General features: G+C 39.4%; 1 protein-coding gene across 3 annotated transcripts in view; it reads left to right on the forward strand.

Annotated features, from left to right (window-relative positions):
• Slc9a7 (solute carrier family 9 member A7) overlaps positions 1 to 27,352 on the forward strand; it is a 181,025-nt gene that overhangs the window by 127,412 nt on the left and 26,261 nt on the right. For 2 of the 3 annotated variants that reach the window (NM_001401002.1, XM_063280010.1), the window contains 3 exons: positions 253 to 312; positions 7,270 to 7,333; positions 19,205 to 19,287. In NM_001401002.1, the coding sequence (NP_001387931.1) occupies positions 253 to 312; positions 7,270 to 7,333; positions 19,205 to 19,287 (207 nt within the window). The remainder of the gene's footprint in view (positions 1 to 252; positions 313 to 7,269; positions 7,334 to 19,204; positions 19,288 to 27,352) is intronic. The other variant, XM_006256637.4, reaches the window with a different exon arrangement.

Below are 27,352 nucleotides of genomic sequence, written 5' to 3' on the forward strand. Positions count from 1 at the left end.
TTTAAATTTAGCAACCTCTTTGCCTCTTGAGTTTAGAGAATGGGAATAGCCAAAGATAATTATGTAGCTGCATGGTTGCCACTTACCTAGTGTTTTCAAGACTTTGGGTTCCATCCTCAGCACTGGAACAAAAAAGGGACTATGACTTTCTGATGAAGGTGAGATAGCCCTTCTTCCTGGCATGGTCCATGCCATAGATCCTGGTAGCTGTGTTGTCCTGTCACATTCACATTTCCTTCTTCTGCTGCCCAGAGTTGGTGTGGAGGAGCTCTCTGAAGAGGACCAGAATGAGCACCGATGGCAGTACTTCAGGTGACACAGGGACTACTCAGAAAATAATCCACTGGGCTTTGCTTTTCTCTTCTGTCTAACTTGAATGATTTTTCTTTATGCTGTTTGCTTTTTCCTTCCTGAATGCACCAATCCTTACCCCATGGGCAACAGGAAAATCATTTCTAATAATCTTTTCTGTCTTTTCTCCATGTTTATTTGTGTCAATGTTATTGAAATTGTGTGCTTTCTTCCCACATTTTGAACCATGTGTTTTCAACCACGAAGCTTGAATTAATGTTTTCTTTTTATACAACTGAATGAGTTTTGTGTTAAAGACAGCTCATTTTCAGAACCACCTATATTTTTTTCTAGAAAATCCTGCTCCGGATCTAGTTAGTAAAGCTTGTATCTAATGTAGAGAACTAGAATTTCATATTTCAGCCTTGACTAGAGCATAGCTACATGGTCTTAAAATATATATGCCCCTTTCTCCCAGTACTCCCTCATCCAGATCATTCCCCATTCCCTTTTCCTTTGAGAAGGGGGAGTCCTCTGGGTGTCACCCCCACCCCAAGGCTCACCAAGTAATTGCAGGACTACACTTCATCCTCAACCAACGAGGCAAGACAAGGTTATCCAGTTAGGGTAGCTGGATCTATAGGCAGGTAACACATTCAGGGACAGCCTCCAGTCCAGCTGTTGGGGGATCTGCATGAAGAACAAGCTGCACATCTGCCATATATGTGCAGAAAATGTCCAGCCCACACTAGCTCTTTTGTAGGTGGTTCAGTCTCTGGGAGCTCCCAAGGGTCCAGGTTAGTTGATTCTGTTGGTCTTCCTGTAGATTCCTATCCTGTTTGGGTCTCTCAGTCCTTTTCCTAACTCTTCCACAAGACTCCCCAAGCTCCATCTAATGTTTGGCAGTGGGTCTCTGCATCTGTTTCCATTGGCTTCTTGGTAGAGCCTCTCAGAGGACAGTTATGCTAGGCTCCTGTCTCTGCTGGCTGTACCTTAGTATTATGTATTTTTAAGTATGTATTTGTATATTTATACTTTTTCACAATGGTTTAGATGACATGAACATTTTTAAAATAATCAAAATAATGAAGTTTTCACATTTAAAACTTCAGTTAACACTGTTTTTTTCTTGGCCTACCTCCAACTGTATATAATGCCATTGTGTTTAAGGGTGGTGATATAGGAGCAAAATAAAAACCTCCAGTGTTTGTTCTTGCCTTTCTGAATTTTCAGGTGATATGCTTTCTTCCTGGTCTGATCTGTAAATCCACTCATTGCAAAATCAGCTTGAACTCAGAACTTGTAAAAATATTCTGTTCAGTAAAGGCAGGGTGAAGGAAACAATATCTATGAGTGGGGTGTGGGTCTTGGAATATAGCCCAGATAATATTCTGTAATGATATGCATAAAATTACTGGAAGTGTTGAACTATCTCATTGGGTTCATGCTTATTATGGTTGCAATGTGCTTGTGTGGATGTGCGTGCAGGTGTGCACATGCACTCACATACACATACAGGTTTACTAGTAGAGTTGCAGAGGAACTCTTTCTACTGAAGTTTCCTGTCTTCAAGGAAGAAGTTTTATTAGACCAGTATTACTTGGGACACAAGAGAATTCAGAATATAATCTGATGATCAAGATTTATATGAAAATTTATGTCTCATATTCCTAAAAATAACCAGAACTTTGATTATTCACATGCTTTAAAATTACTGGTTTCTAGAAATATGTATCAGTGGTAAAATGCATGCTTAATATGCTTGAGACCCTAGATTCAATCTCCAGAATTTCCTAAAAAAGTATTGGTTAGTATAGAATTTTTCTGAGATTTCATGGCATTTTATTCATTAACAACAGTAGACAAGTTATTGTTCTAGAATGAAGGTTATTAACTTTGGGGTATTTATTCATTACAGAAAAAACACATCCATTTGATTTATTCCTGTTCTTGTTTGGCATAGAATTTCCACATTTGTCTCATTACTTAAGGATAATTCAGTTCGTTCTGGAGGAAAGGACTACTGTGTCTATTGCAGTATGCTCCCCCTAGATGTATCTGAATGCTGAAATGTAATATAATAAAGCTTCAGGTTTCTGTAATATTCCAGATGTAACAAGTCAGGAGATAAATACATTTTAAACAGTTGCCAAAACCAGCAATTTGAAAAAGCTAAGTCTTATGGGGCTCTGAATCCACAATCAAAAGCCTGTGTCTGGTCTTTCTTGCTGTTTAGCACCATTCCAAGTATCCTGACCCATTGTTTTACTCTTATTCACAGAGACCAGTTTGGTTCTGGGCTGTGCTCCAAGGGTGGAGGCCTTTATAGTAATCCCAGCATACTCTGTGTCATCTTTGAGGATTGATTGGTCCAAGGGCCCTTCCAAATGCCAGAAAAGTAATTTTTAAATGACTCTAAAATAAACAGCCTCAAGTAGGGAAAAATACAGAATAACCCTTATGTCATGGCCCCTATCTGTCATCTAGGGATCATTTATAAAGCATGGTAAACTGAAATGCAGGCATTTATTTACTTTCTTGAATTCTACTACCTTAGTACCTTATATTAGTAGTTGGCACCTTGCTAAGACCCCATGAGTCAGACTTGGAGGAACCAGGCAGTCCCCTTATGCTCTGTACAGTCAGACTATATGCATCTCAGATACATGATAGATAGTAAGGGGCTCTGGTGAAGATTGGACTTTCCACACAGAAGATTGATATAGGTAAGGAAATCAGATATTGAGTAGGACTGTCTCTGGAGCTTCAACTTGTTACAGAGTGGCACAGCTGGATCTAAATATGGCTGCACTGCTTAGCACTTCATTAATTGTGTCTGAGTCAACTCAAGGTCTTCTCCATGTCCATTACTTTTAGGAGAAAATAATTTCAGCAAAAATATTTCTGAAATTATCAAGAAGAAAATCTTTATTCGTTCATTGCCCGTGCTTACCAATTTTAGTACTTCATGTTACAAATCTTTACAATTTGTGCTTTTCAGACCCTGAAATAAAGTAAGTTTATAAATTATCAGTATTAATCAATTAATTACAGGTAGGGAAATAGGCTGATGTATTTTTGAAACATCTTTACCAAAGGTATAATTAAATCTTCTTAACTATATTTTAAGTTTTTCTCCCAAAAGGAAAGACTGGAGCTGTGACTACCTCAGTTCTAACTTGCACTCAACAGTTCACTAGAATCTGTCACTTTTTCTTCCAGTAAGAGTCAGGTGTCCTGAGTCCACTCCTAAATGCTTCTGGATTTCCATCTCCTGTGTAATTGCACCTAAGAAAAGTAACATGAATTTTAAAAATGTTTATGTTTACTGACATGTCTGTTTACTCTCTTGCCACAATTCACTCCCTTTTCACGGTCTCTTACAACATTGATTTTTAACAAAACATCTTACAATTGGGATTTTTCTGATGTTTCATTTCTTTATCCTATTAAAAAAGTTATCAGTAGAATGATATTTTGCTACCATATGAATGGCAATATGAATTGCCGATGAGCCAGCAATGAAATCATTCACTGATTGCACTGAGGACAGAACACGAAGACTTTCTTATTCTCCCACTTCTTTCATTCTTTTAAGAAAATGAGTGGTCTCCATATAGAACCCTGGGTTTAGGAATTTATTTTACATACTGATAAAGGCAGCAGTCTCTTCAGTGTCTAGGTATTCAGTTCAAGAGAGTTTTTTCTTTTTGTGTGGATTTGAAGCTGTGTTCCTACAACACCTTAACAGGAATCTAGGTGTTAGCATGAACAAAGCAAAGAGTTAGCCAAAAGAACAAAAAAGTGTTGACAGTATGAAAACCTGTCTGAAATCAGGGTTGATTTAAAAATCTATACTTTCATTGTCCATATATGGTTATTTAAAGTTTTAATTAGCTAAAAACTAAGGAGGTATAAAATGTAATTTCTCACTCATAATAACTACACTCTAAATGCTCTGAGTCCACAGGTGGCCAGCTGGTGCTATAACTAGACACTGCAGATAAAGAACACTGCACAAAGTTCTATCATAGAGTATGGTCCTAGTCTCTCAGGTTTCCCCATAACAAATTGTGAACATCATGAGCTTGTGACCAAGTTCAGATTCTGAAATTTACTATAAAATGTTTCGAATACAGTATTTTACGCTTTGTTTGGAATTCTGGCCCAGCCACATGGACCTAGTGGGAATGATGAGTCCCATTGGTATTCTGTGATTTGAGTTCAAATAGATCAGTCTTGGCTATTATCAATAGTTCTTTTAAAACAGAATCAATTTAAAGTTTTTCTAGAATTTAGGTGACAGAGGCAGGATCATCACCAGAGCATGGTTTATACAGTAAATTCCAGGCCAGTCAAGGCTACATAGGCTACCCTGTGTCCACAAACCAAAATGATTTTGTCAAATATGTTTTCTTCTTGTAGTAAAGATTCCAGGGCTAGAGCTTATTTTCCTTTGGCATCTCTTACTACATTTAATTTTATTTTCTTCGTGATGGTACAGTGTTTCCTGTGGGCCTCCTATTTCATCTGGGCTGATATAAAGTTAGTTTGCTTTACATGTACTGATGGCAGAAGCTATCTTAGTGGCAGATCTGAAGTGTCATATTCTTGGTCACCCTATGCCATTTAGGAGCCTTTTTGTGGCTTAGTTGAGGGTAACCAAGTTACCTTATCATTCTGGGAGATACTGCTCTTCTGAGTCTGCGCCCAGCAGCCCACTTTCAGAAGATTTGTCTGGTACAAAGTAGTTTTGTGCTGTTTCATAAGGTCTAATAGTAATCTCCTGTCTATTAACCTTATTGATGCCACCATGGATACCTTACAGAGCACCATATAGAGGATGTTTTAGTATGGATTGTATATTAAGGGGCTCTAAAAACAGGCAAAAATTGAAGAACAATTGGGAGTTCTGAATGCAATTTTGCCTCCATTTTCACACATTAGATTGTTGGTGTGCCGTTAGGATCTTAGGTGACGTTTTGGGAGGCATTTCAGATACTGAAGTAGATGTTCATGCATCTTTTCTTCCATGAAGTCTCTTTTCTTTAGAAAGATAGCAGGTGTTACTGGTGATGGAGAGGAAGAAGAAAAATAAGTTGGCATTTGCGGCTTTGTATGTCCACTATAGTTTCTGCTTGCTGGACTAAGTCGTCCTTGTACTGGACTGCAAAGCTTCCCTCTTCAAGCTTATAATGGCCTGGGCTACTGAAAGCTTGATGCTTTGCTACATTTTATGATGCTGTTCACATACTGAGATATTGCAAGATTGGACGGAGTATAGGATTTTCCTGGTGCCTAGTTTCTCTCCCACCATTCCAAGTTATTTATGTTGTTTGTGTTATAATTTTCTGTATCAAAATGGGGAAGATATGAATATAAACAATAAACATGCATACAGCAATAGGTAGCATATGGCAAAGCCAAGGCAACTGTCCTAGTGCATCTTCAGAATTTATTGTAAGTGAATTTTTGCCACTTAGTCTTTTTCCTTTTTTTTTTTTTTTCCGGAGCTGGGGACCGAACCCAGGGCCTTGCGCTTCCTAGGCAAGCGCTCTACCACTGAGCTAAATCCCCAACCCCCCACTTAGTCTTTTTAAATATATATTATCTTCAGTTGCTCTCAAATGTGTAAGTTCTCTCAAATATGTGAGCTTTCTGCCTACTTTGATAGGGAGATTGTGGGAATATGAGAACTAAAAGTATACCAAGACTCCAGTTAATAATACTGTAGGCAAGGTAGGCTTTAGAGAGGATCACTATGAGTGAGGTAGAGTCTGCGGTGGTGTGATTTTGCAGTAGGTGGGAGTTATAGGGAATTATGGATAAAACTTGCCAAGAGGAAATATCAGAGGTAAGGAGACACTCTTCATAAAGGTAGGCCCCAGAGATCAGATATCATTTGGGAGATGGCATCAGATATCAAAGGTGGGAGTTCTGGCTAAACCAGTTTAAGAAGATTCTTGATAAAACTTGGAGATGTAAAGGGAAGAAGCCCAAAAGTTAGGTTGTAGTTGGAAAGATGATTCAAAGAAGTATGACTCGAGTTTGGAGAATGAGAAATTCTATCATTTTGCATACTAATGAACTTCAGTCAGGAGAAGGGAGGCTGGGGAGATGGCTGTCAGAGAAGTGTTCGCTGCATAAGCATGAGGACCTGAGTTTGATCTTCAGAACCTATGTCAAAAGTGGGATATGATGGTGCATGTTTATAACCCCAGCACTGGGAAGATAGGCAGATCTCTTGGGCTTGCTTACCAGCCAGCATAACTTAATTGGTAATTTTTAGGCCAAATGAAAGTCTCAGTCTCAAAGAACAAGGCAGATGGCATCTGAAGAATGACACCTGTTTGCCCTCTGGCCTACACACACACACACACACACACACACACACACACACACACACACACACACAGGCATCCATAGATATGTGCATGTGAATACACACACAGACATATACATAAGAATGCAGAAGAAATTTATTGATGCCACTGCTTCATTTGTATCATGAAGAAAGATGTAGGATGGAGAAGTGTGAAGATGGCCATCAAGACACTACAGTAAATGGTAATGGTAGGCTCTCTAGGTGGCCATGCAGGTATTTACTACAGATCCTTCCCATGCTTCCTTGTATACCTGTCTGATTTCACAAAAAGTATTGTGGACATCAAAGCAGTTTAGGGCAGAAGTGAGGAAGCAGCCAAGCAGAAGAGACCCATTGTTTAGTAGTAGAGACTGCTTGGTATAAGGAAGGCAGATGGAAAGCTGCCAGCATATTTCTCAGACACCTCAGTGAGGGCATGGATACTTATACACCAGACTCTTGCAATCTGCTGTGGTGTGGATCTGACTTCTGCATGATGGGCTCTCTCTCCTTGAAGCTAACCACTCCTTCTGCTTTGGGAAGATATTTGCTGCCATGGGCCAAGCTAATGCTTTCTGTCTTTTCTCCTTGTCTTTTTCCCTGGTGACATTTAGAGTTGGTGTTGATCCAGATCAAGACCCGCCACCTAACAACGACAGCTTTCAAGTCTTACAAGGGGTAAGTCACAAAGTGATGCTTCCTGGGAAAGGAACTTGAAAATTGATTTGAAAATTGCTAAAATTGAGCATTTACTCCAAGCTTTGTATCTGGCTTCCCCCATTGCCATCTCGACAACAACCTTTTGGGTTGCTGCAGTAAACTGATTTATAGGTTAGAAGCTGAAAATTGAGTCCTAAGTGAGTCACCTAAGGTGAAATAATGAGGAAGTAATGCATTTTGTAAGTAAACAGGCTACCAGGGTGAGGAACAATTTTATCTAGATAATTCCATACTGGTCAAAACCTCGGGCATTCTCAATGGTTTACATTGCCTCTCCCTCTGCGCTCAAGAACCTGCGAAAAACATGAAATGAGTTGGCTTGGTTGGTTTCATGCAGCATTGCTTACTGTATGTATTTTAAGACCTGAAGGCTGCAATGTTAAACAGTAACAAAGGCACAAGTCAACTTTTGCCGGCAGTGTAGCTCCATGAGCCCCCATCATGTCTTGGGACCTCTACTCAGGTGCATCCATGTGCTTGACATCTACCATAGGAAAGAACTTGAGGCTGACTCAAAACAAAGTTAACAGGTTTGTTGATTGAGTAGAAGACAGAATGCACTAGAAGGAGTCATATGTGAATGGTAGAAGACATACACCTAGGTGTCTCAGCAATAGCTCCATGTGTGATTTGGAGGGAGTGTTTAGCTGCTTCATCTGCAATACTGTTTAGCTGCTGGGGACAGTATATGCTGGCACACTAGTTTTCTACAGAATTCTGTCATTGAACTAGAGACTTCTTTGTAAATATCACTGGCTTGAAGCTGGAGAAAATAGTCACCAAGGAATCCTTATATATAAAAGCCACAAAGTGATTACACATAAAATAGCAGTAATTATTTAGCTTTGACAATCAGATGTGTGCTATTTCTCAGGTGGCCTGGATGATTGCATGGAAATTGCTGGGTGCCAGCAAGTGAGAGGTGGAAAGCAGAATTGGAGAATTAAAGGGTCTCTTTTCCCTCTCACATCCCTGCTGCTCACTATTTAGCTTCTTGCCACAATAATACCTACAGTCATAGTGATGAATTTGCTGTCACTTAACCATAGAAATTCTGAGAAGCAGTTTTCTTAAGTGTTGGTTCTGGTTTCGCACTTGCAGTGAGGTTAATGAAGTCTTTTCTCCAGTTAGGATAAGTGACTTGACACACTGGACAGATAGGCCAGTTCTGGGTTGTTGGCAGCTCCAAGATGACCATGATGTGGATGACAGTGATTTCTGCTACATTCTTATGGCATCTGGTTTGCCTGGAACTAGGTGTGTGCCACAGCTTTCCTTGACCTCTTCCCAAGTTTCACATGAAGTCATGGAGATGTTTTCAGAGTCAGTTCTGCTGACCCTTTGAAAGCATTCAAGATTACTGTCAGGATGGAAACAGTAGGCTGAGTCCTACTGTGGTTCCTCAAGATTCCGTCTATGACTCAATCTCCATACAGAAACAGGTTTCTATACATCTTCCTCATTTGGCCTTCTTGGTCCAGAGAATGACTAACAGCATGACTAGAGTGTTCAATGACCTATAGCAACAAAACTAATCAGTGGGCTTCTCATTTGTGGATGAAATTTTTTGGTTTCCCTGCTTAATGGTGTCATGAAACTAGAATTAGAGGTGGGGGAAATCCAGAGATTTGTTTTCTTCTAGAAAGGGCAGTTCTCTTGGCCTTGTCTTCTAAATAGTTGTTTATGGGTAAGTGTTATGATACAGTAAGGAAAAGTGCTTTTACAATCAAAACAGTTTTTCTTACTACTTCTTGAAGCCCAAGCTATAAACTGTATCATAGGTACAAGCCAGGAGCAGTTACCTGAGACTTGGCTCCGTGAGGAAAGCTGATGAATATTGTGGGCAGACTCCTACTTGGTGTTTCTGGCAAACTGGATTCATCAGAACAAAACAAGACCTGAAAACACAGTTGGTTTGTTTCTCTAGAGGTCTTGGCAATTTTGCAACAAAAACAAAAACAAGCTCAGCTGGAAGCAAGCTGCCTGGACCCAGGGTTAGTAGCTTCTCATCCCATTAGAGAGGGGCTTTCATGCCAGACCAGGCATAGCTGGGATTTCTGTTGGCCAGACATGCTGACACATCATTCACTTCCTTCCTTGACTTTTACAGAAGACCACTCACTGGTGAGGCCCCTCTGTGTAACTCTGGGTATGACTCCTGCCTGTGTTACATCAGTAAGGCCAGCACAGAAATAGAGGTGCTAATGGAGTGTGGAGGAAAAGAAAATTGTGTGTGTGTGTGTGTGTGTGTGTGTGTGTGTGTGTGTGTGTGTGCGCGCGCGCGCGCGTGTGCGAGAGAGAGAGAGAGAGAGAGAGAGAGAGAGAGAGAGAGAGAGAGAGAGAATGTTGTATACGCCAGTATTTCTGCAGAGATAGTGAGAACCATTGAAAATCAACTGTTTACAGTTGTGTTCACAGGGAAGTTTGTGAGCCAGTTGGATTCAGTTGTCCCTAGAACCTCCCGATGGCTGAAATCTGATACTTTAGCCACCCACATTTTTAACTTCAAACACTTGCTGAAGTGACTTCCTTCAGCATTACTACTCTATTATTATTTTCCACCACCATTATTTCATTCTTTCCATTTTTCTTTTTCTTTTTAGACACAGTCAGTCTCTCTACATAGCCCTTGCTGGCCTGGAGCTCACTATGTAGACCAGGCTGGCCTCACACTGAGGCCATCTGCCGTTGCCTTCTGGTGCAGAGATTAAAGACCCGGGCTTCATTTTCTTTTTGTCTTAAAGATACCTCTTTTGGCCCCTTGAGTTTCCTTTTGTGCTACTGTGTTTGTTTTTCTAGAAGCTTTGTAGTGATTTGAATTTATTCAGACACGTGAAAGATGTTTATTGAATGCATTGTCAGAACTTTCAGGCTCTAGGAATAGACACAGAAAAGAAATATAGTTTTTGTCCTGCATGACTGGGCTGGACTGGATAATGAATTAGGGTCATGGCATGAACCATGGTTGAGGAACTTATTTGTTCTTCCTGGTTTGTAACTTCTGATTATCATACTGAGTGTTTAGTTGGTTTGGGTTCTTGACAAAAGAAAGACCCAAATCAAATGACTTGATTTGCTCTTCTGCTCTCTCATAGTCTATGGGGGTTGTTATAAGAAGGTACCTCAAAGTTCATGCCTTGAAATGTTACCATTTTGGTGGCTGGAAGTTCAGTATGTCAGAAATATGGTGGGCTCAGCTGGATTCTTGGATTCAAAGCCAAAGTCAAAGTGTAGCAGTATTGAGCCTTGGCTGAGAAAACATTTGCTACCTCATTCAAGTTGTCATTGATATTCACTCCACTGCTGTTTGATATTGGCTGATAGTGGGATAGGAGGTCACCTCTGGAGGGCTTCCAGTTGCTTATTTGTTGAGAATTGAGCGGAGACATACTGTTGTAGGAGAGATTGTTTATTAAGAGATGGTACACTTAGAAAGGAGAAGTGGGCCAGACCAAAGAGAATGTTTAGTGGCTTATATGGTCCTGCTATACATAGTTGGGTTGTTTTTGTGACCTTAAGGACATGTTTACATAGTATGAGCTTTTTGTTTCATTTGCATAGTGTAGGCTTTTCCACACATGATTGGAACATCCAGTTCTACATATAACTTTATGTCCCATTAAATCTTAAATCTCTGTACTTATTTGAGTATTATAAGGAGCCACAGGTTACCTGGAGAACCAACGGGCCAGCCATATTAATAAGTTCTATGTAGGGAGTTTCTGCCCTTCCTCGTTGTCAGCTTGTTTTCTTCCATGTATTAATTTTTTAAGGCCTCCCATGTTCGCCTTCTTTGCCCTCAACTCTCTGAGAGCTGTGGGTCCTAGATGGTTGGATTTGAAGGATGGTGCTGCATCATTTCTAACTATTTCTATGCTGTTGACTAGGTAGGACTGTAAACTCCCTCCCTCTTCTACTTACCTGTCAGAGAGGATCCCTTGTCATAGGGATTGGCTGAAATCCCTGCAGCACAAGGACTTTAGTCTGGAACTACTATATCCTGTTGATTGTGAACCAGCATTTCTTTTGCACCTTAGGTAACCCGACTCAGGGGGTGAAGGGTTGTTGTTGTCATGTCAGCGGTCTTGGAAGACAGTTGTCCTCAATTTAATTTTTGAGTTTAGGAATGATACCCCTCAAGCTGTCAAAAAAAAAAGGCAACATACTGACGGCTACATACTGAGAATGTGACAAAACACAAAAGAACAATTATAAGAAGAATCCAGTGGTAAAATAAATTTAAAATGCAAAGTCGTTATCATTTAATATATATCATGCTAAAAGAAAGCCAATGATAAAAACTAAAACATAAAGTAAGGTTACAACTACTGGTACATTTATATAAATGAGATGATTTTTGCATTTAAGAAGCAATGGTGCTTGTTGACAAGTTTGAAGATCTGAGTTCAATCCCGGCTTGTTACCAGAATTGTGAAGCATCCCATTGTGGTTATCAGAGATAGGATGGATATTGGGGTCTCATTTTAGGATTCTTCATCTCATTAATAAAAGAGTTTAAGACTCAAGCAGTTCAAAGGCAATTTATCAGAGCTTAAAGGAAAAACTTCTAAGGCTAGAGAGCTGGCTCAGCATTTAGGAACACTGGCTGCTCTTCCAGAGGATCTGGGCTCAATTCTCAGCATCCATATGGTGGCTCATAATCATCCAAACTCCAGTTTCAGAAGACCCTACATCCCTTGTCTGACCTCTTTGGGCACTAGGCACTCACATGTTACACAAAAATATATGCAGGCAAACCATTCATTTACATAAAATAAGTTTAAAAAACAAAAACAAACAAATAAAAAACATCCAAGGCAGGCAAACTGTAAATCTCAGCAGTTGCCCAGAAAAGGAGAATGGAGGAAAGAAAAACAAAGGTTGAGTTCCTAGCCCAGAGGTCTGCCACATGTCAGTCAGGGAAGGAGATTTTAGAGAAAAGGCAAGGCAGCCCAAAGTACCAGAAAGACATACTTAGGCTCTGGACAGCATTTAAAAGAAAGAGACAGTAGATGTAGGGAGGGGGCGTTGAGGTAACCTTAATTTTCTGAAGACCTCAACTAGTCTGTTGGATAACACAGCAGGGTTTTCTTCTTTCCTTGAGTAACCGCTCTGATTTTATTATAAGTAACAGGTTTCTTAATACAATTTTATGCTGCAAGGAGACTATTGTCTTGTTGCATCTATCGCTCCCTAGGGGTGTTGTGAGCTGAGCCCTTTGGATCCTGATCTGGGAGAATATGTGTTCTGAACAGGATTATTAGCAGATATTCTGTTTGCATATCTTTTACTTTCCTTCCTCCTTGAGCTTCTGTTTCCCCTCAGGGATCTAAGCAGGATCAAATTTAGATCCTTTCATCCAAAATGCCCATCAGTAAGTTTATATTGGGGCTATAGACGGTGTTATAGGAAAATGGTTGCCTCTTTTCCTTTAAATTATCAGGATCAAACTTATTCCAATTTTGGAAGTGTAGTATGTAGTAAGGGAGTCTAAGGGAAACACAAGAAATGGAGGATGTAACTAATTTTTTTCAAAACCTATTTTTTAAGGATGGTTCTTAAATGCTTTAACCTTCCTTGTTGCCCACCACTCACTAGAGGTAGTGGGAACAAAAGGATCCAGGTGGTAGGGAAGTGGAACTGTTTAGAAAAGGTTCTTTGGAGCAACTATCATCTGTGTTGTCTGGAAATTGGTAGTTTAGTTCATAAGTCAGCAGCAATAGCCTCAATCTGTTTGCAAACACTTCACAGATACACCAGCAGTCCAGTTCAATATAACAGTGGTGACACTACCTAGAAGAGACAGCCAGGCCTCAGCTTTGGCACAAGTAAGCAGGCGGGACCAGGCAGAATGCTAGGAGAGGTTCTCAGCTGTGCCTCTCTCAGGGTGTGAAGATCAGTGAAGATGAGCTACCAACAAGCATAGTACAGTTAGCTCTATAAGTAAGCTTAGCATAGCCTCGGTCACTGTCCATTGAGTCTTTTTTATACTCCCTCCAAACATCAGGTGTTCTCCTCAGTACATGTCTTGCCTCAGTAAATGCATCTGTCTCAGTTAACATCCCTCTGTCAATCAGCCTGAGTTCGAGGAAGCAGCAAGAAACTGTAACACAACACCAGAATTTTATTGGTGTGTTTTTCTTATGGAGTCCTGACAAGTGGAGCTCAACTACGTAAAGCAAGGCAGACCAATGCATGTATGTAGTTAGCAAAGGATCCTTTATCACATGTCCTTTCACGTGCTTGCTTTATCAGAACATCCTTTCACTTGTGTCTGCTTCAGAAGAATGTTCCTTCAGTAGTCTGCCTTAGTCTTTTACCTGTGTCCATTTCAGGAAAACACTCCTTCACATGTTTATCCCAGCAAAACACCATCAAACACAATAGACAGTCCAAAGAACACTTAAGTTTCCATTTGAGGGTTTCTCATGTCAGGGAAAGTAACCCTTTGTGTCATGTGTAAAATCCTCAAGAAGACCTGATGAGTTGGTCCATCTCCTAATTCCATCATACCACCTAATGAACTGAGCATAGCTTGCCAGAGTTAGAAACACTGGTTTGAGCCTCTAACCCTTCTAGGTTTTCTCATACTTGGCCAGTGTTTGAATAAGCTACTAGTGCCACTCCAGGGACCATGTCTCCTAATAACTTTCCAAAAACTAGAAGATAAGCCCTTTCTATGCATATCAGTGAAATTGATTTCTCTCAGGAGAGACTATAAAAAGGCTCAAGTAGCTTGTTTTTTTCAGAGAAGCTTGCTGGCTTAATATCTGTGGTCTTTTTTTTCTCTTTCAGATTATCATCCAAAATAAAGTAAAAATAGGTAGTCTCTCTCTTCTGGATTTCTTGTTCAAAGATGTTTCTTACTACCTGGGAGGCTACTGTTACCAACACAAAAAAAAATCACATGGTTAAAAATGATAATGGGATAGAATTTATTGAATACATATCATATCACCTAACAGATGCCATCTTAGGTTCCTTTATTGTTGTTTGGTTCTTTTTGTTTTTGTCTTTTTCTAGTTAAGGCCTCACTATGTAGTCCTCGATGCCTGGAACTCATTAGTTCTGGATGGCTAGCGTCAAAGTTAGAGATCTGCCTGCCTCTGCCTCCTCACCTCCTACAAGGCATGTACCACTACACCCAGCACTGTTTTAGGTTCCTTAAAAATCATGTGTGCCTCTAAAAAGAAAAAGAAAACCCAACAAACCTCATTTTTTACAACTTTGTACTTAGAGTACTTCAAATGCAAAACATGTATTTGCCTTTTTTTCTCCACACTAATCAGTGTTCCCATCATGAGTGGATACTAAACTGGGTGGGTGGAGGGCTGGCTTAGTCCAGCAAAGGATGTAGGTTTAATCCTTAGCACCTCCTCAACTGGGTAGACAGCATGCAAGCCTGTCATCCCCCCAGGAGGATCAGGAATTTCTAGGTCCAGAATTGAGAAAGGAAATCAAGTAGCTTAGGTGGGCCAGGAACTGTCTGAGGGCCAGAAGGCCTGAGAACTCCTGATGGGCCTGTCACACACCTGCTCTTTACCCACTTTATTTTTTTCAAAGTCCTTTAAGGTACCATGGAGAAATGCCAGATAATGATCTGTAATTATCTGGCTGGGTGTAGTGGTACTTGCCTTTAATCCAGGTGCAGGCAGTTCTCGGACTTTGATGCTAGCCATCCAGAACTAGTGAGTTCCAGGCATAGAGGACTACATGGTGAGACCTTATCTAGAAAAAGATAAAACAAAACAAAACAAAAACAATAATAATAATAATAATAACAACAAAACAACAGCAACAAAATAACCCAAAATAACCAACAAAATAACCTAATGTAAATTCCATTTCAGGTGCCAATTTCAAGTCCCAGATTGTGACCAGTATTTCTGAGTGACTGGCAATTAAGTGGGAGCTCCTACAACCTCCTCCTCAGACTCTGATTTGATCAGAGGTCAGGAAGACACTCTGCTCACCATTACTAGTTTACTCTAAACCACACAACTTATGAATAAACCAAGGGAATAAATAAATGACAGGTCAGAAGGGCTCTCTGGAGCTGTCATGTCCTTTGCTGGTAGATCACTCTTCTAGAGCCTCACCAGCACTCGAAGTTCTCTAGATCTCATCACTTAAGGGTTTTTTTTGTTTGTTTGAGGTTCCATTACACAGACATAATTGGTTAAGTTATTGACAAAATCCCCACTCCACCTTCCCTTCTTGGAAGTTGGGGTTAGAACTAAATGTTGATTTTTAGTCAAATAATTGGTTCCTCTGGTGACCAATTCTCAGATTCTAACAAAACCTTGGTAACATAAACTCAGGCATGGTTGAGCCCTACTTAATATAAATAAGAAAATAACAATCTTCTTTGCTTAGGAAATTTAGGAGTTTTAGGAGTTTTGTGTGATGGAGTGGGAAAAAACAATATATATATATATATATATATATATATATATCTTAGTCATGTAGCATTATTGCAACCACATAATGATCCCATAAAGTAGATAATAATTAATATTTTATAGTTAATATGCCCACTGAAGCACAGAAAGATGAGATAACTTATCTAGGCTCACAGAGCAAAAGAACAACACAGTCAGGATCCAGCATCCTTACACTTGATCTTAGCCAAAAGGCCTAGAAGTGATAGGATCCAGCATCCTTTAAGGGGGGCATTGATGTTCACATGTACACTTCTTGGAGTGCCTATGAAACACTTCTTAGAGAAGCCAAACTTGTAGAGACTTGAAAGACCATTAGGGGTTGATCAGGAAGGGATATGCATGTAATAGAGTAAGAGGAAGGAAGGAGTGTACTAGTCTCTAGAAGTGGCCTGAGCTAAAGATGTGATATGCACCATTCTGGTGGGAAAGTACGGAAGGGCACGGCAACAGAATGAAGTTCTGCCTGTTTTATGGACAACAAGGGAATGGGCACCCCCGTCTCCAAGTACAGGGGAAGGAAGCCCCACCCGTCTCTACAGTGGCTGCCCCATCAGCCCTGTGTAGTTCCAAGTCCACAGGAAAAGCTCTTGTGACTTCTGAGCACTAAAATATTTGCAACCTGCCCTGATTTCCTCAAAGCCACTATATGTAGAGCAAAGTTCTTCCTGTACCTAACCATGCCTCTGGCACCATCTCTTTGGAGCTAGAAACTACTAAACTTTAAAAAGTTAGCACTTTGATTTTTTTTCTAATTTACTCTTGTGGCTTGAGGCTCAGTTTTCTTCCATTTTGAGTTTTTGTGTGGAAAAAAATAGATGATTTTTTTACTTAGGATTATATAGAATTTCCAGCAATTTCTGAAATGGACCTTAATATACTTTTACATTTTGTGCTATATGATTATGTGAAACAAATCCCCTACATTAACAATTATAAAATTAAAGTACTTATCTGAAAAATGTTGAAGATGCTCTGTGTCCTACAGTATCAAATACTCAGCCACGATTTATATTAAAATAATCATATCCATTTCATTTGTATGAAAATTCATTTCATCTTTTGTATTAGAAATGGTAAATTATGTGTATATCAAAGAACTATTTTAAGATAAGTCTCTTTATGATTTATTATCAGTAAGTATTTGATTTTATATATAACTAGGGGCATGTAAAATATTTCTACATGAACAGAAGACACATATGGAAAAAGTTTAAGAAGCCCCTGCTTTCTCCCAGGGACTAAACCACCATCCAAAGAGTACACATGGAGGGATCTATGGCTCCAGCTGCATATGTAGCAGAGAATGGCCTTGTTGGGCACCAATGGAAGGAGAAGCCCTTGGTCCTGCCAAGGCTTGATGCTCCAGTGTAGGGGAATGTCAGGGCAGGGAGGCAGGAAGGGGTGGGTGGTTGGGTGTGGGAATTCCCTCTTAGAAGCAGGGGGAGTGGGGATCGGATAGGGGGTTTATGGATGGGAAACCAGGAAAGGGGATAGCATTTGATACAGGATCTTTTTTTTTTCCAGAGCTGAGGACCGAACCCAGGGCCTTGTGCTTGCTAGGCAAGCACTCTACAACATTTGAAATGTAAATAAAAAATCCAATAAAAAAAAGAAGCCCCTGATTTGTAGTGTCCTTGATGATTTGCATCATTCTCCTAAGTAAAATTTTGTGGGGATGGAAAGATGACTCAGCAGTTAAAAACACTTGCTGCTCTAAAGATCCTGCTTCAGTTCTGGGTACCTGTATGCCATCTATAGCTGCATCTTCAGAGGATCCATAGGTACACACACACACACACACACACACACACACACACACACACACACACACACACACACACGGGGGGGGGGAGGAGAGAGAGAGAGAGAGAGAGAGAGAGAGAGAGAGAGAGAGAGAGAGAAATCTTTTAAAATAACCTCCAAAAACATTTAGTGTCTCCCCCAGATGATTATATTTTTCACTCATTCATGTAGCATTTAAATATCTTTCTAGCATTGCCATTAGTTAGCAGTTACTTAGAGGAACAATTGGTATAAAAAATTGAGACTTTTTCTGTCCTTTTTCTCCCACCTGGATTTATAAAACTTGAAAAAAAAATTGGTTTGTGTATCCTATGTATATTTCTCAACCACAGACGGGTGTATTTAGTCCAATTCCATATCCAACAGTTTGTAATCCTCACATACCACGACAACTTGTTTTTAAATGATCTTTGATGGTCTTGCTCACATCATGTCGAAGGCAATCCTATATATTCATCTTCTCAAATATCCCTGACTGCCTTTGTTACCACTGCAGAATGACTGTCCTTTTGATTCAGCATTGCTTGTAGATTTGGTTGCACTTTTAGTATATACTGCTGATTGTGTATTACTAAATGTATATGCTGATTTGCATACTTGTGTCTCTGTTGATTAAAAAGAATGATGATAAAAAGTAGGTGTGTTTCACCAACTCCTTGTACTTGGAGAGCCTGTCATCCAGCAATATAGAACCCTCAACAGTACCTCAAACTGCTGGTCAATTGAATCTTTGGATTAGTTGTACTGCTTATAAATGACTTGTGTCAAAAAGACATCTTAAATCTCAAATGAATGCCTGATCTTATAGATATTGAAAATTAAGTGGTGAGAATGTTTGAGAGGAACTTGCTACTTTATAATAGATAAAAATTCCATAATTTGTAGCCTGGTTTTTATTTCCTGGCCACTGCCCCCTCAGGCTAGTAGAGAGATGTGTAATCCTGTTACCTGGAAACCTGGACTAGGACTACAAAGAGCCCCTAGGCTAGTTCATCAGGAAGCTCAGCACTGTCATTTCCCTAAGCCAACTTTGGGAAAACCTGGAAACTTGATTATACATAAGCTTTCCTTATGCCAATTCTGTCCTGCAAGCATCTAAACCCCTGTTAAGTAATTATTCCTGAAAGGTACTTGGGGGGAAATTAAAATAAAATTACCAAAAGGGAGTTTATGCTAATATTTTCTCCATCTCACCATAAATATGACTAGACCTTTTTACTTGGGAATTAATTCTCCGCTCCCCCTTTGGGTTTGCTTGATTTTTGCTAGCATATTGCCACTCAATATATTTCTGCAGGCATAGTTCTAGACATTGAACTTAAGGTGCCTGTACATGCTACATAAATACTCTACCACTAAGAGCTGCATCTTTGAAGCTGTGATAGTATATGGTGCTCTAGCTCTGTGAAAGTTGTAGTTGACATAGGTGTATGAGCCCCTATTGAGAGCAATGGCCTAGCTTGTGCAAGGTTCTGGCTTCGATCTTAAATTTGGCAAAACACAACACTTTAGTTTGAATACTAGCCATTCCCCCTTCTCTCAGTGTCTCTTTCCCTAATTAGTGTTGTCTGGTTTATTCTAGGATGGCCTGGATTCTGTTGGAGGAAGCCGGACAAAGCAGGAAAGTGCATGGATATTCAGGCTGTGGTATAGTTTTGATCATAAGTATCCTTTTGCATTCATCTGGGCTCAGGAGCCATTGGTGACAACAACTACTTGTTGAATAGTCAATGAGTGACACTCCTGATAAATAAGGAAAGATGTGCACAGGACAGGCATACTCAGTTTTCTCTTGGGACAAATGCATTGATCTTTCAGTCATAAGTGATCAGCGTAAATATTTCTCCAGCCAAGAGGAATATGGATATTTCAGGAGAACAGTTAATCCATACCCTGGCAGACTCGTGTGGCTCTAAAAAAGTATTGTATCTTTGTAGGTAAACTATTTAAAGTTATACAGTGATCTTCCCTTCAGTCTGGAAATGAAGGGAGTCTTGGGACATCGTTGTAGTAAGGACTATTCTTTTTGGTGAAATTTGGTCAATTATATCTAATGTTATCCTGGCATAATAGGGCCACATGCAGGGCACACACTATTCTTGTCAAGTCAAATTAAAAAGAAATTAGTTAAACCTGAATGATAGTTTTAATTGATATAATGACCAAATGGATAGATGACTTATTATGAATAATTTAAGACATTGAAAATGTTAAAAGCAATCTTCTCCCAAAGTATAAAAGATGAAGAGAAACATACCCAAATTATAAATGTTCTCAGTCAATACACACACTAAGAGCTAACGGTTGAAGCATAAGCCTATGATCCCAGCACTCAAAAAGTGTGTCAGGAAGGCCAGAAGACAATGTCTAACCTGAACTACATATTGAGTTTGAAACCAGCCTAAGCTGTATAAGACCCTGTCTCAAAATAAACATGTTCATTTAACATTAAACCAGTTAAGAAACATGGAAACTAGCATAAAGCAATATAATTCTTCCTCACCAAGTGTAGCCACAGCAATTTTTTTCAGCTTTTGACTTTAGTAACATTTAATGGTTTTGTTTTTTCAATTATATATATAAGTACAAAAAACATATACTATAAATGTATATATAACTGAAAATATTATATATATATATATGAGGTTATACTATGTATGCCTATTTTTGTGTCTGGTTTATTTGTATGATTCATCCATGTTGTGTTTAGCTCTAGTTCTTTGTTTTCACTGCTGCATAGTGTTTCATTGTATACCTATCCCACAATTTATCTCTCTATTATTGATGAACAGTGGATTATTGCCTTCTTGAAGAAAACTTCTGTGAACATTCTTATCCGTACGTGTCCTTGACATATTATGTGTATGTTTTTAGTGGGATTAGGAGGAAAATTGCTGAGGCTTAAGGCATGTGTAGGTTCAATATTAGAAGACAGTTTTCCAAGGTGGTGATAATATTTCATACATTCCTTGTGTCTGAAAGTTCCAGTTGTTCCACATATTCACCAACAGTTGTTATTGTCACTCTTTTGACTTTTATTGTATAATTTATTGTGGCCCTAATTTATATTTCTGTGGCAGCTCACAGGATTGAGGACTCTCTTCACATGGCCATTGGCTATTTCCTTTATGAAATGCTTCTTTACTTTTCTTGCCCATTTGTTTATTGCACTATCTGAATCTTTCTTACTGATTGATAAGAGTCCATTATGTATCTGATTATGCACCTTTTGCTGGTTATATATGATAATATATCATCTCCCAGTTTGTACATTGTCTTTCCTAATTAAATCTTTTGAGGAACAGAAACTCTGAATCTGGTTGATCAGTCCTATCCTGGTTAGTATCTTCTGTGTTCTGCTTTAGAAATCATTGCCTGTCTCAAAGTCATAGAAACCAGTTTCCTAAATTATCTTTACAGTCTAGAGCCTTTATCTCCTGTGTGTATGTTTTCTTTAGCTGAGTGACAATCATGAGCAAATACCACATCTAGAGATAATTTGAGATGCTCTGTATGATGTTATCCTTCCGAGGTGATTTAAAGATTTCAATTTTGGATTGCTGTACAGCTACACCTAAGCAATAGTGATTCCAAGTCACCTTTACCCAAACAGCAAGAAAGGAGATTAGAAGAAAGGTTCAGTTCCTATGAGGGTTAGTTTGTTTTCTCTTGGCACTTTCATCCAGGGTTCCAACCTAAAGCTTGGGATGTTCACATCTTTTTTCCTCAGTAGGCCTTCAAACTCCAATTTCCATCTGTCTCAACCTGTCTTATCTGAGGATCCCAGGTGATCTGCTAAGCTTGAGGGGAACTGTGGCTCAACAGGGGTCAGGCTCACATATTTGGTGTTCTCTCCCTGGACTTCAGCCGTCTTCATTGCCTTGGTCATTTTCTAAAGCCGTTAACCAAAGGCCTTTGCCTTGTTTCATTTTCTCTTCTCCAGGATGTCTCATGGTTCTTAATAAAAAGACTAGTCTAAATTGCCATATTTGCCATTATCTAAAACAGACTTACAAAGATTTCTTTACAGTCATGTGAACATTTTCTAAGTGGTAATCCAGAAAGCATACTGTTCTTTGGGTTTGGAGAGGATAAAGAATATTGAAGAGCAGCTGAGGAAGGACAAATGGGGAAGTGGTAATTGATTCTTTGAAGAGAAACTCAGAAAGTCGATCTGAGTTTAAATTTAGAGAATTTGGGGTTTCTACTTCTTTTTTTTCTCCATCTTTATTAACTTGGGTATTTCTTATTTACATTTCAATTGTTATTCCCCTTCCCGGTTTCCCGGCCAACATCGCCCTAACCCCTACCTCTCCCCTTCTATATGGGTGTTCTCCTCCCCATCCTCCCCCCATTACCGCCCTCCCCCCAACAATCATGTTCACTGGGGGTTCAGTCTTGGCAGGACCAAGAGTTTCCCCTTCTACTGGTGCTCTTACAAGGCTATTCATTGCTACCTATGAGATCGGAGCCCAGGGTCAGTCCATGTATAGTCTTTAGGTAGTGGCTTTGTCCCTGGAAGCTCTGGTTGCTTGGCATTGTTGTTCATATGGGATCTCAAGCCCTTCAAGCTCTTCCAGTCCTTTCTCTGATTCCTTCAACGGGGGTCCTGTTCTCGGTTCAGTGATTTGCTGCTGGCATTCGCCTCTGTATTTGCTGTATTCTGGCTGTGTCTCTCAGGAGAGATCTACATCCGCCTCCTGTCAGCCTGCATTTCTTTGCTTCATCCATCTTATCTAGTTTGGTGGCTGTATATGTATGGGCAACATGTGGGGCAGGCTCTGTATGGGTGTTCCTTCAGTCTCTGTTTTAATCTTTGCCTCTCCCTTCCCTGCCAAGGGTATTCTTGTTCCCCTTTTAAAGGAGTGAAGCACATGCATTTTGGTCATCCTTCTTGTGTTTCATGTGCATCTATGGTAATTTGAACATTGGGGCTAATATCCACTTATCAATGAGTGCATACCATGTGTTTTTCTGTGATTGAATTACCTCACTCAGGATGATATTTTCCAGTTCCATCCATTTGCCTTTGAATTTCATAAAGTCATTGTTTTTGATAGCTGAGTAGTATTCCATTGTGTACATATACCACATTTTCTGTATCCATTCATCTGAAGAAGGGCATCTGGGTTCTTTCCACCTTCTGGCTATTAGAATTAAGGCTGCTATGAACATAGTGGAGCAAGTGTCTTGGTTATATGTTGGGGAATCTTTTGGGTATATGCCCAAGAGAGGTATAGCTGGATCCTCAGGCAGTTCAATGTCCAATATTCTGAGGAACCTCCAGACTGATTTCCAGAATGGTTGTACCAGTCTGCAATCCCACCAACAATGGAGGAGTGTTCCTCTTTCTCCACATCCTCGCCAGCATCTGCTGTCATCTGAGTTTTTGATCTTAGCCATTCTGACTGGTGTGAGGTGGAATCTCAGGGTTGTTTTGATTTGCATTTCCCTTATGACTAAAGATGTTGAACATTTCTTTAGTGTTTCTCAGCCATTCGGCATTCCTTAGCTGTGAATTCCTTGTTTAGCTCTGAACCCCATTTTTGATAGGGTTATTTGTCTCCCTGCAGTCTAACTTCGTGAGTTCTTTGTATATTTTGGATATGAGCCCTCTATCAGTTGTAGGATTGGTAAAGATCTTTTCCCAATCTGTTGGTTGCCGTTTGGTCCTAACAACAGAGTCCTTTGCCTTACAGAAGCTTTGCAGTTTTATGAGATCCCATTTGTCGATTCTTGATCTTAGAGCATAAGCCATTGGTGTTTTGTTCAGGAAATTATTTCCAGTGCCCATGTGTTCTTTTCCACTTTTTCTTCTATTAGTTTGAATGTATCTGGTTTGATGTGGAGGTCCTTGATGCACTTGGACATAAGCTTTGTACAGGGTGATAAGCATGGATCGATCTGCATTCTTCTACATGTTGACATCCAGTTGAACCAGCACCATTTGCTGAACATGCTATCTTTTTTTCCATTGGATGGTTTTGGCTCCTTTGTCAAAAATCAAGTGCCCATAGGTGTGTGGGTTCATTTCTGGGTCTTCAATTCTATTCCACTGGTCTATCTGTCTGTCTCTGTACCAAAAGCATGCAGTTTTTATTACTATTGCTCTGTAATACTGCTTGAGTTCAGGGATAGTGATTCCCCTGGAAGTCCTTTCATTGCTAAGGAGAGTTTTAGCTATCCTGGGTTTTTTGTTATTCCAGATGAATTTGCAAATTTTTCTGTCTATCTCTCTGAAGAATTGGATTGGAATTTTGATGGGGATTGCATTGAATCTGTCGATCACTTTTAGTAAAATGGCCGATTTTTACTTTACTAATACTGCCAATCCACGAGTATGGAAGAACTTTGCATCTTCTGAGACCTTCAGTTTCTTTCTTCAGAGCTTAAAGTTTTTATCATACAGATCTTTCACTTGCTTGGTTAAAGTCACACCAAGGTATTTTATATCATTTGGGACTATTATGAAGGGTGTTATTTCCCTAATTTCTTTCTCAGCTTGTTTCTCGTTTGTGTAGAGGAAGGCTACTGATTTATTTGAGTTAATTTTATACACAGCCACTTTGGTGAAGTTGTTTATCTGCTTTAGTAGTTCTCTGGTGAAACTTTTGGGATCACTTAAATATACTATCATATCATCTGCAAATAGTGATATTTTGAGTCCTTCTTTTCCTATCTGTATCCACTTGACCTCCTTTTGTTGTCTGATTGCTCTGGCTAGAACTTCAAGAACTATATTGAATAAGTAGGGAGAGAGTGGGCAGCCTTGTCTAGTCCCTGATTTTAATGGGATTGCTTCAAGTTTCTCTCCATTTAGTTTAATGTTAGCAACAGGTTTGCTGTATATGGCTTTTACTATGTTTAGGTATGGGCCTTGAATTCCTATTCTTTCCAGGACTTTTATCATGAAGGGGTGTTGAATTTTGTCAAATGCTTTCTCAGCATCTAATGAAATGGTCATGTGGTTTTGTTCTTTCAGTTTGTTTATATAATGGATCACGTTGATGGTTTTCCGTATATTAAACCACCCCTGCATGCCTGGGATGAAGCCTACTTGATCATGGTGGATGATTGTTTTGATGTGCTCTTGGATTCGGTTTGCCAGAATTTTATTGAGTAATTTTGCGTCGATATTCATAAGGGAAATTGGTCTGAAGTTCTCTTTCTTTGTTGTGTCTTTGTGTGGTTTAGGTATAAGAGTAATTGTGGCTTCGTAGAAGGAATTTGGTAGTGCACCATCTGTTTCAATTTTGTGGAATAGTTTGGATAATATTGGTATGAGGTCTTCTATGAAGGTCTGATAGAATTCTGTATTAAACCCGTCTGGACCTGGGCTCTTTTTGGTTGGGAGACCTTTAATGACTGCTTCTATTTCCTTAGGAGTGATGGGGTTGTTTAACTGGTTTATCTGTTCCTGATTTAACTTCGGTACCTGGTATCTGTCTAGGAAATTGTCCATTTCCTGCAGATTTTCAAGTTTTGTTGAATATAGGCTTTTATAGTAAGATCTGATGATTTTTTGAATTTCCTCTGAATCTGTAGTTATGTCTCCCTTTTCATTTCAGATTTTGTTAATTTGGACACACTCTCTGTGTCCTCTCGTTAGTCTGGCTAAGGGTTTATCTATCTTGTTGATTTTCTCAAGGAACCGACTTTTGGTTCTGTTGATTCTTTCTATGGTCCTTTTTGTTTCTACTTGGTTGATTTCAGCTCTGAGTTTGATTATTTCCTGCCTTCTACTCCTCCTTGGTGTATGTGCTTCTTTTTGTTCTAGAGCTTTTAGGTGTGCTGTCAAGCTGCTGACATATGCTCTCTCCTGTTTCTTTCTGCAGGCAGTCAGCGCTATGAGTTTTCCTCTTAGCACAGCTTTCATTGCGTCCCATAAGTTTGGGTATGTTGTACCTTCATTTTCATTAAATTCTAAAAAGTCTTTAATTTCTTTCTTTATTTCTTCCTTGACCAGGTTATCATTGAGTAGAGCATTGTTCAATTTCCACGTATATGTGGGCATTCTTCCTTGATTGTTATTGAAGACCAGTTTTAGGCCGTGGTGGTCTGATAGCACACATGGGATTATTTCTATCTTTCTGTACCTGTTGAGGCCCGTTTTTTGACCAATTATATGGTCAATTTTGGAGAAAGTACCATGAGGAGCTGAGAAGAAGGTATATCCTTTTGCTTTAGGATAGAATGTTCTATAAATATCTCTTAAGTCCATTTGGCTCATGACTTCTCTTAGTCTGTCTACGTCTCTGTTTAATTTCTGTTTCCATGATCTGTCCATTGATGAGAGTGGGGTGTTGAAATCTCCTACTATGACTGTGTGAGGTGCAATGTGTGTTTTGAGCTTTAGTAAGGTTTCTTTTACGTATGTAGGTGCCCTTGTATTTGGGGCATAGATATTTAGGGTTGAGAGTTCATCGTGGTGGATTTTTCCTTTGATGAATATGAAGTGTCCTTCCTTATCTTTTTTGATGACTTTTAGTTGAAAATTGATTTTATTTGATATTAGAATGGCTACTCCAGCTTGCTTCTTCCGACCATTTGCTTGGAAAGTTGTTTTCCAGCCTTTCACTCTGAGGTAGTGTCTGTCTTTGTCTCTGAGGTGTGTTTCCTGTAGGCAGCAGAATGCAGGGTCCTCGTTGCGTATCCAGTTTGTTAATCTATGTGTTTTTATTGGGGAGTTGAGGCCATTGATGTTGAGAGATATTAAGGAATAGTGATTATTGCTTCCTGTTATAATCATATTTGGATGTGAGGTTATGTTTGTGTGCTTTCATTCTCTTTGTTTTGTTGCCAAGACGATTAGTTTCTTGCTTCTTCTAGGGTATAGCTTGCCTCCTTATGTTGGGCTTTACCATTTATTATCCTTTGTAGTGCTGGATTTGTAGAAAGGTATTGTGTAAATTTGGTTTTGTCATGGAATATCTTGGTTTCTCCATCTATGTTAATTGAGAGTTTTGCAGGATACAGTAACCTGGGCTGGCATTTGTGTTCTCTTAGGGTCTGTATGACATCTGTCCAGGATCTTCTGACTTTCATAATCTCTGATGAGAATTCTGGTGTGATTCTGATAGGTCTGCCTTTATATGTTACTTGACCTTTTTCCCTTACTGCTTTTAATATTCTTTCTTTATTTTGTGCGTTTGGTGTTTTGACTATTATGTGACGGGAGGAGTTTCTTTTCTGGTCCAATCTATTTGGAGTTCTGTAGGCTTCTTGTATGCCTATGGGTTTCTCTTCTTTTAGGTAACGGAAGTTTTCTTCTATGATTTTGTTGAAGATATTTACTGGTCCTTTGACCTGGGAGTCTTCACTCTCTTCTATACCTATTATCCTTAGGTTTGATCTTCTCATTGAGTCCTGGATTTCCTGTATGTTTTGGACCCGTAGCTTTTTCCGCTTTACATTATCTTTGACAGTTGAGTCGATGATTTCTATGGAATCTTCTGCTCCTGAGATTCTCTCTTCCATCTCCTGTATTCTGTTGGTGATGCTTGTATCTACAGCTCCTTGTCTCTTCTTTTGGTTTTCTATATCCAGGGTTGTTTCCATGTGTTCTTTCTTGATTGCTTCTATTTCCATTTTTAATTCTTTCAACTGTTTGATTGTGTTTTCCTGGAATTCTTTCACGGATTTTTGTGACTCCTCTCTATGGGCTTCTACTTGTTTATTTATGTTTTCCTAGAATTCTGTCAGGGATTTTTGCAATTCCTCTCTGTAGGCT

Source organism: Rattus norvegicus, chromosome X (assembly GCF_036323735.1).
Source record: "Rattus norvegicus strain BN/NHsdMcwi chromosome X, GRCr8, whole genome shotgun sequence".
Classification (NCBI taxonomy): Eukaryota; Metazoa; Chordata; class Mammalia; order Rodentia; family Muridae; genus Rattus; species Rattus norvegicus.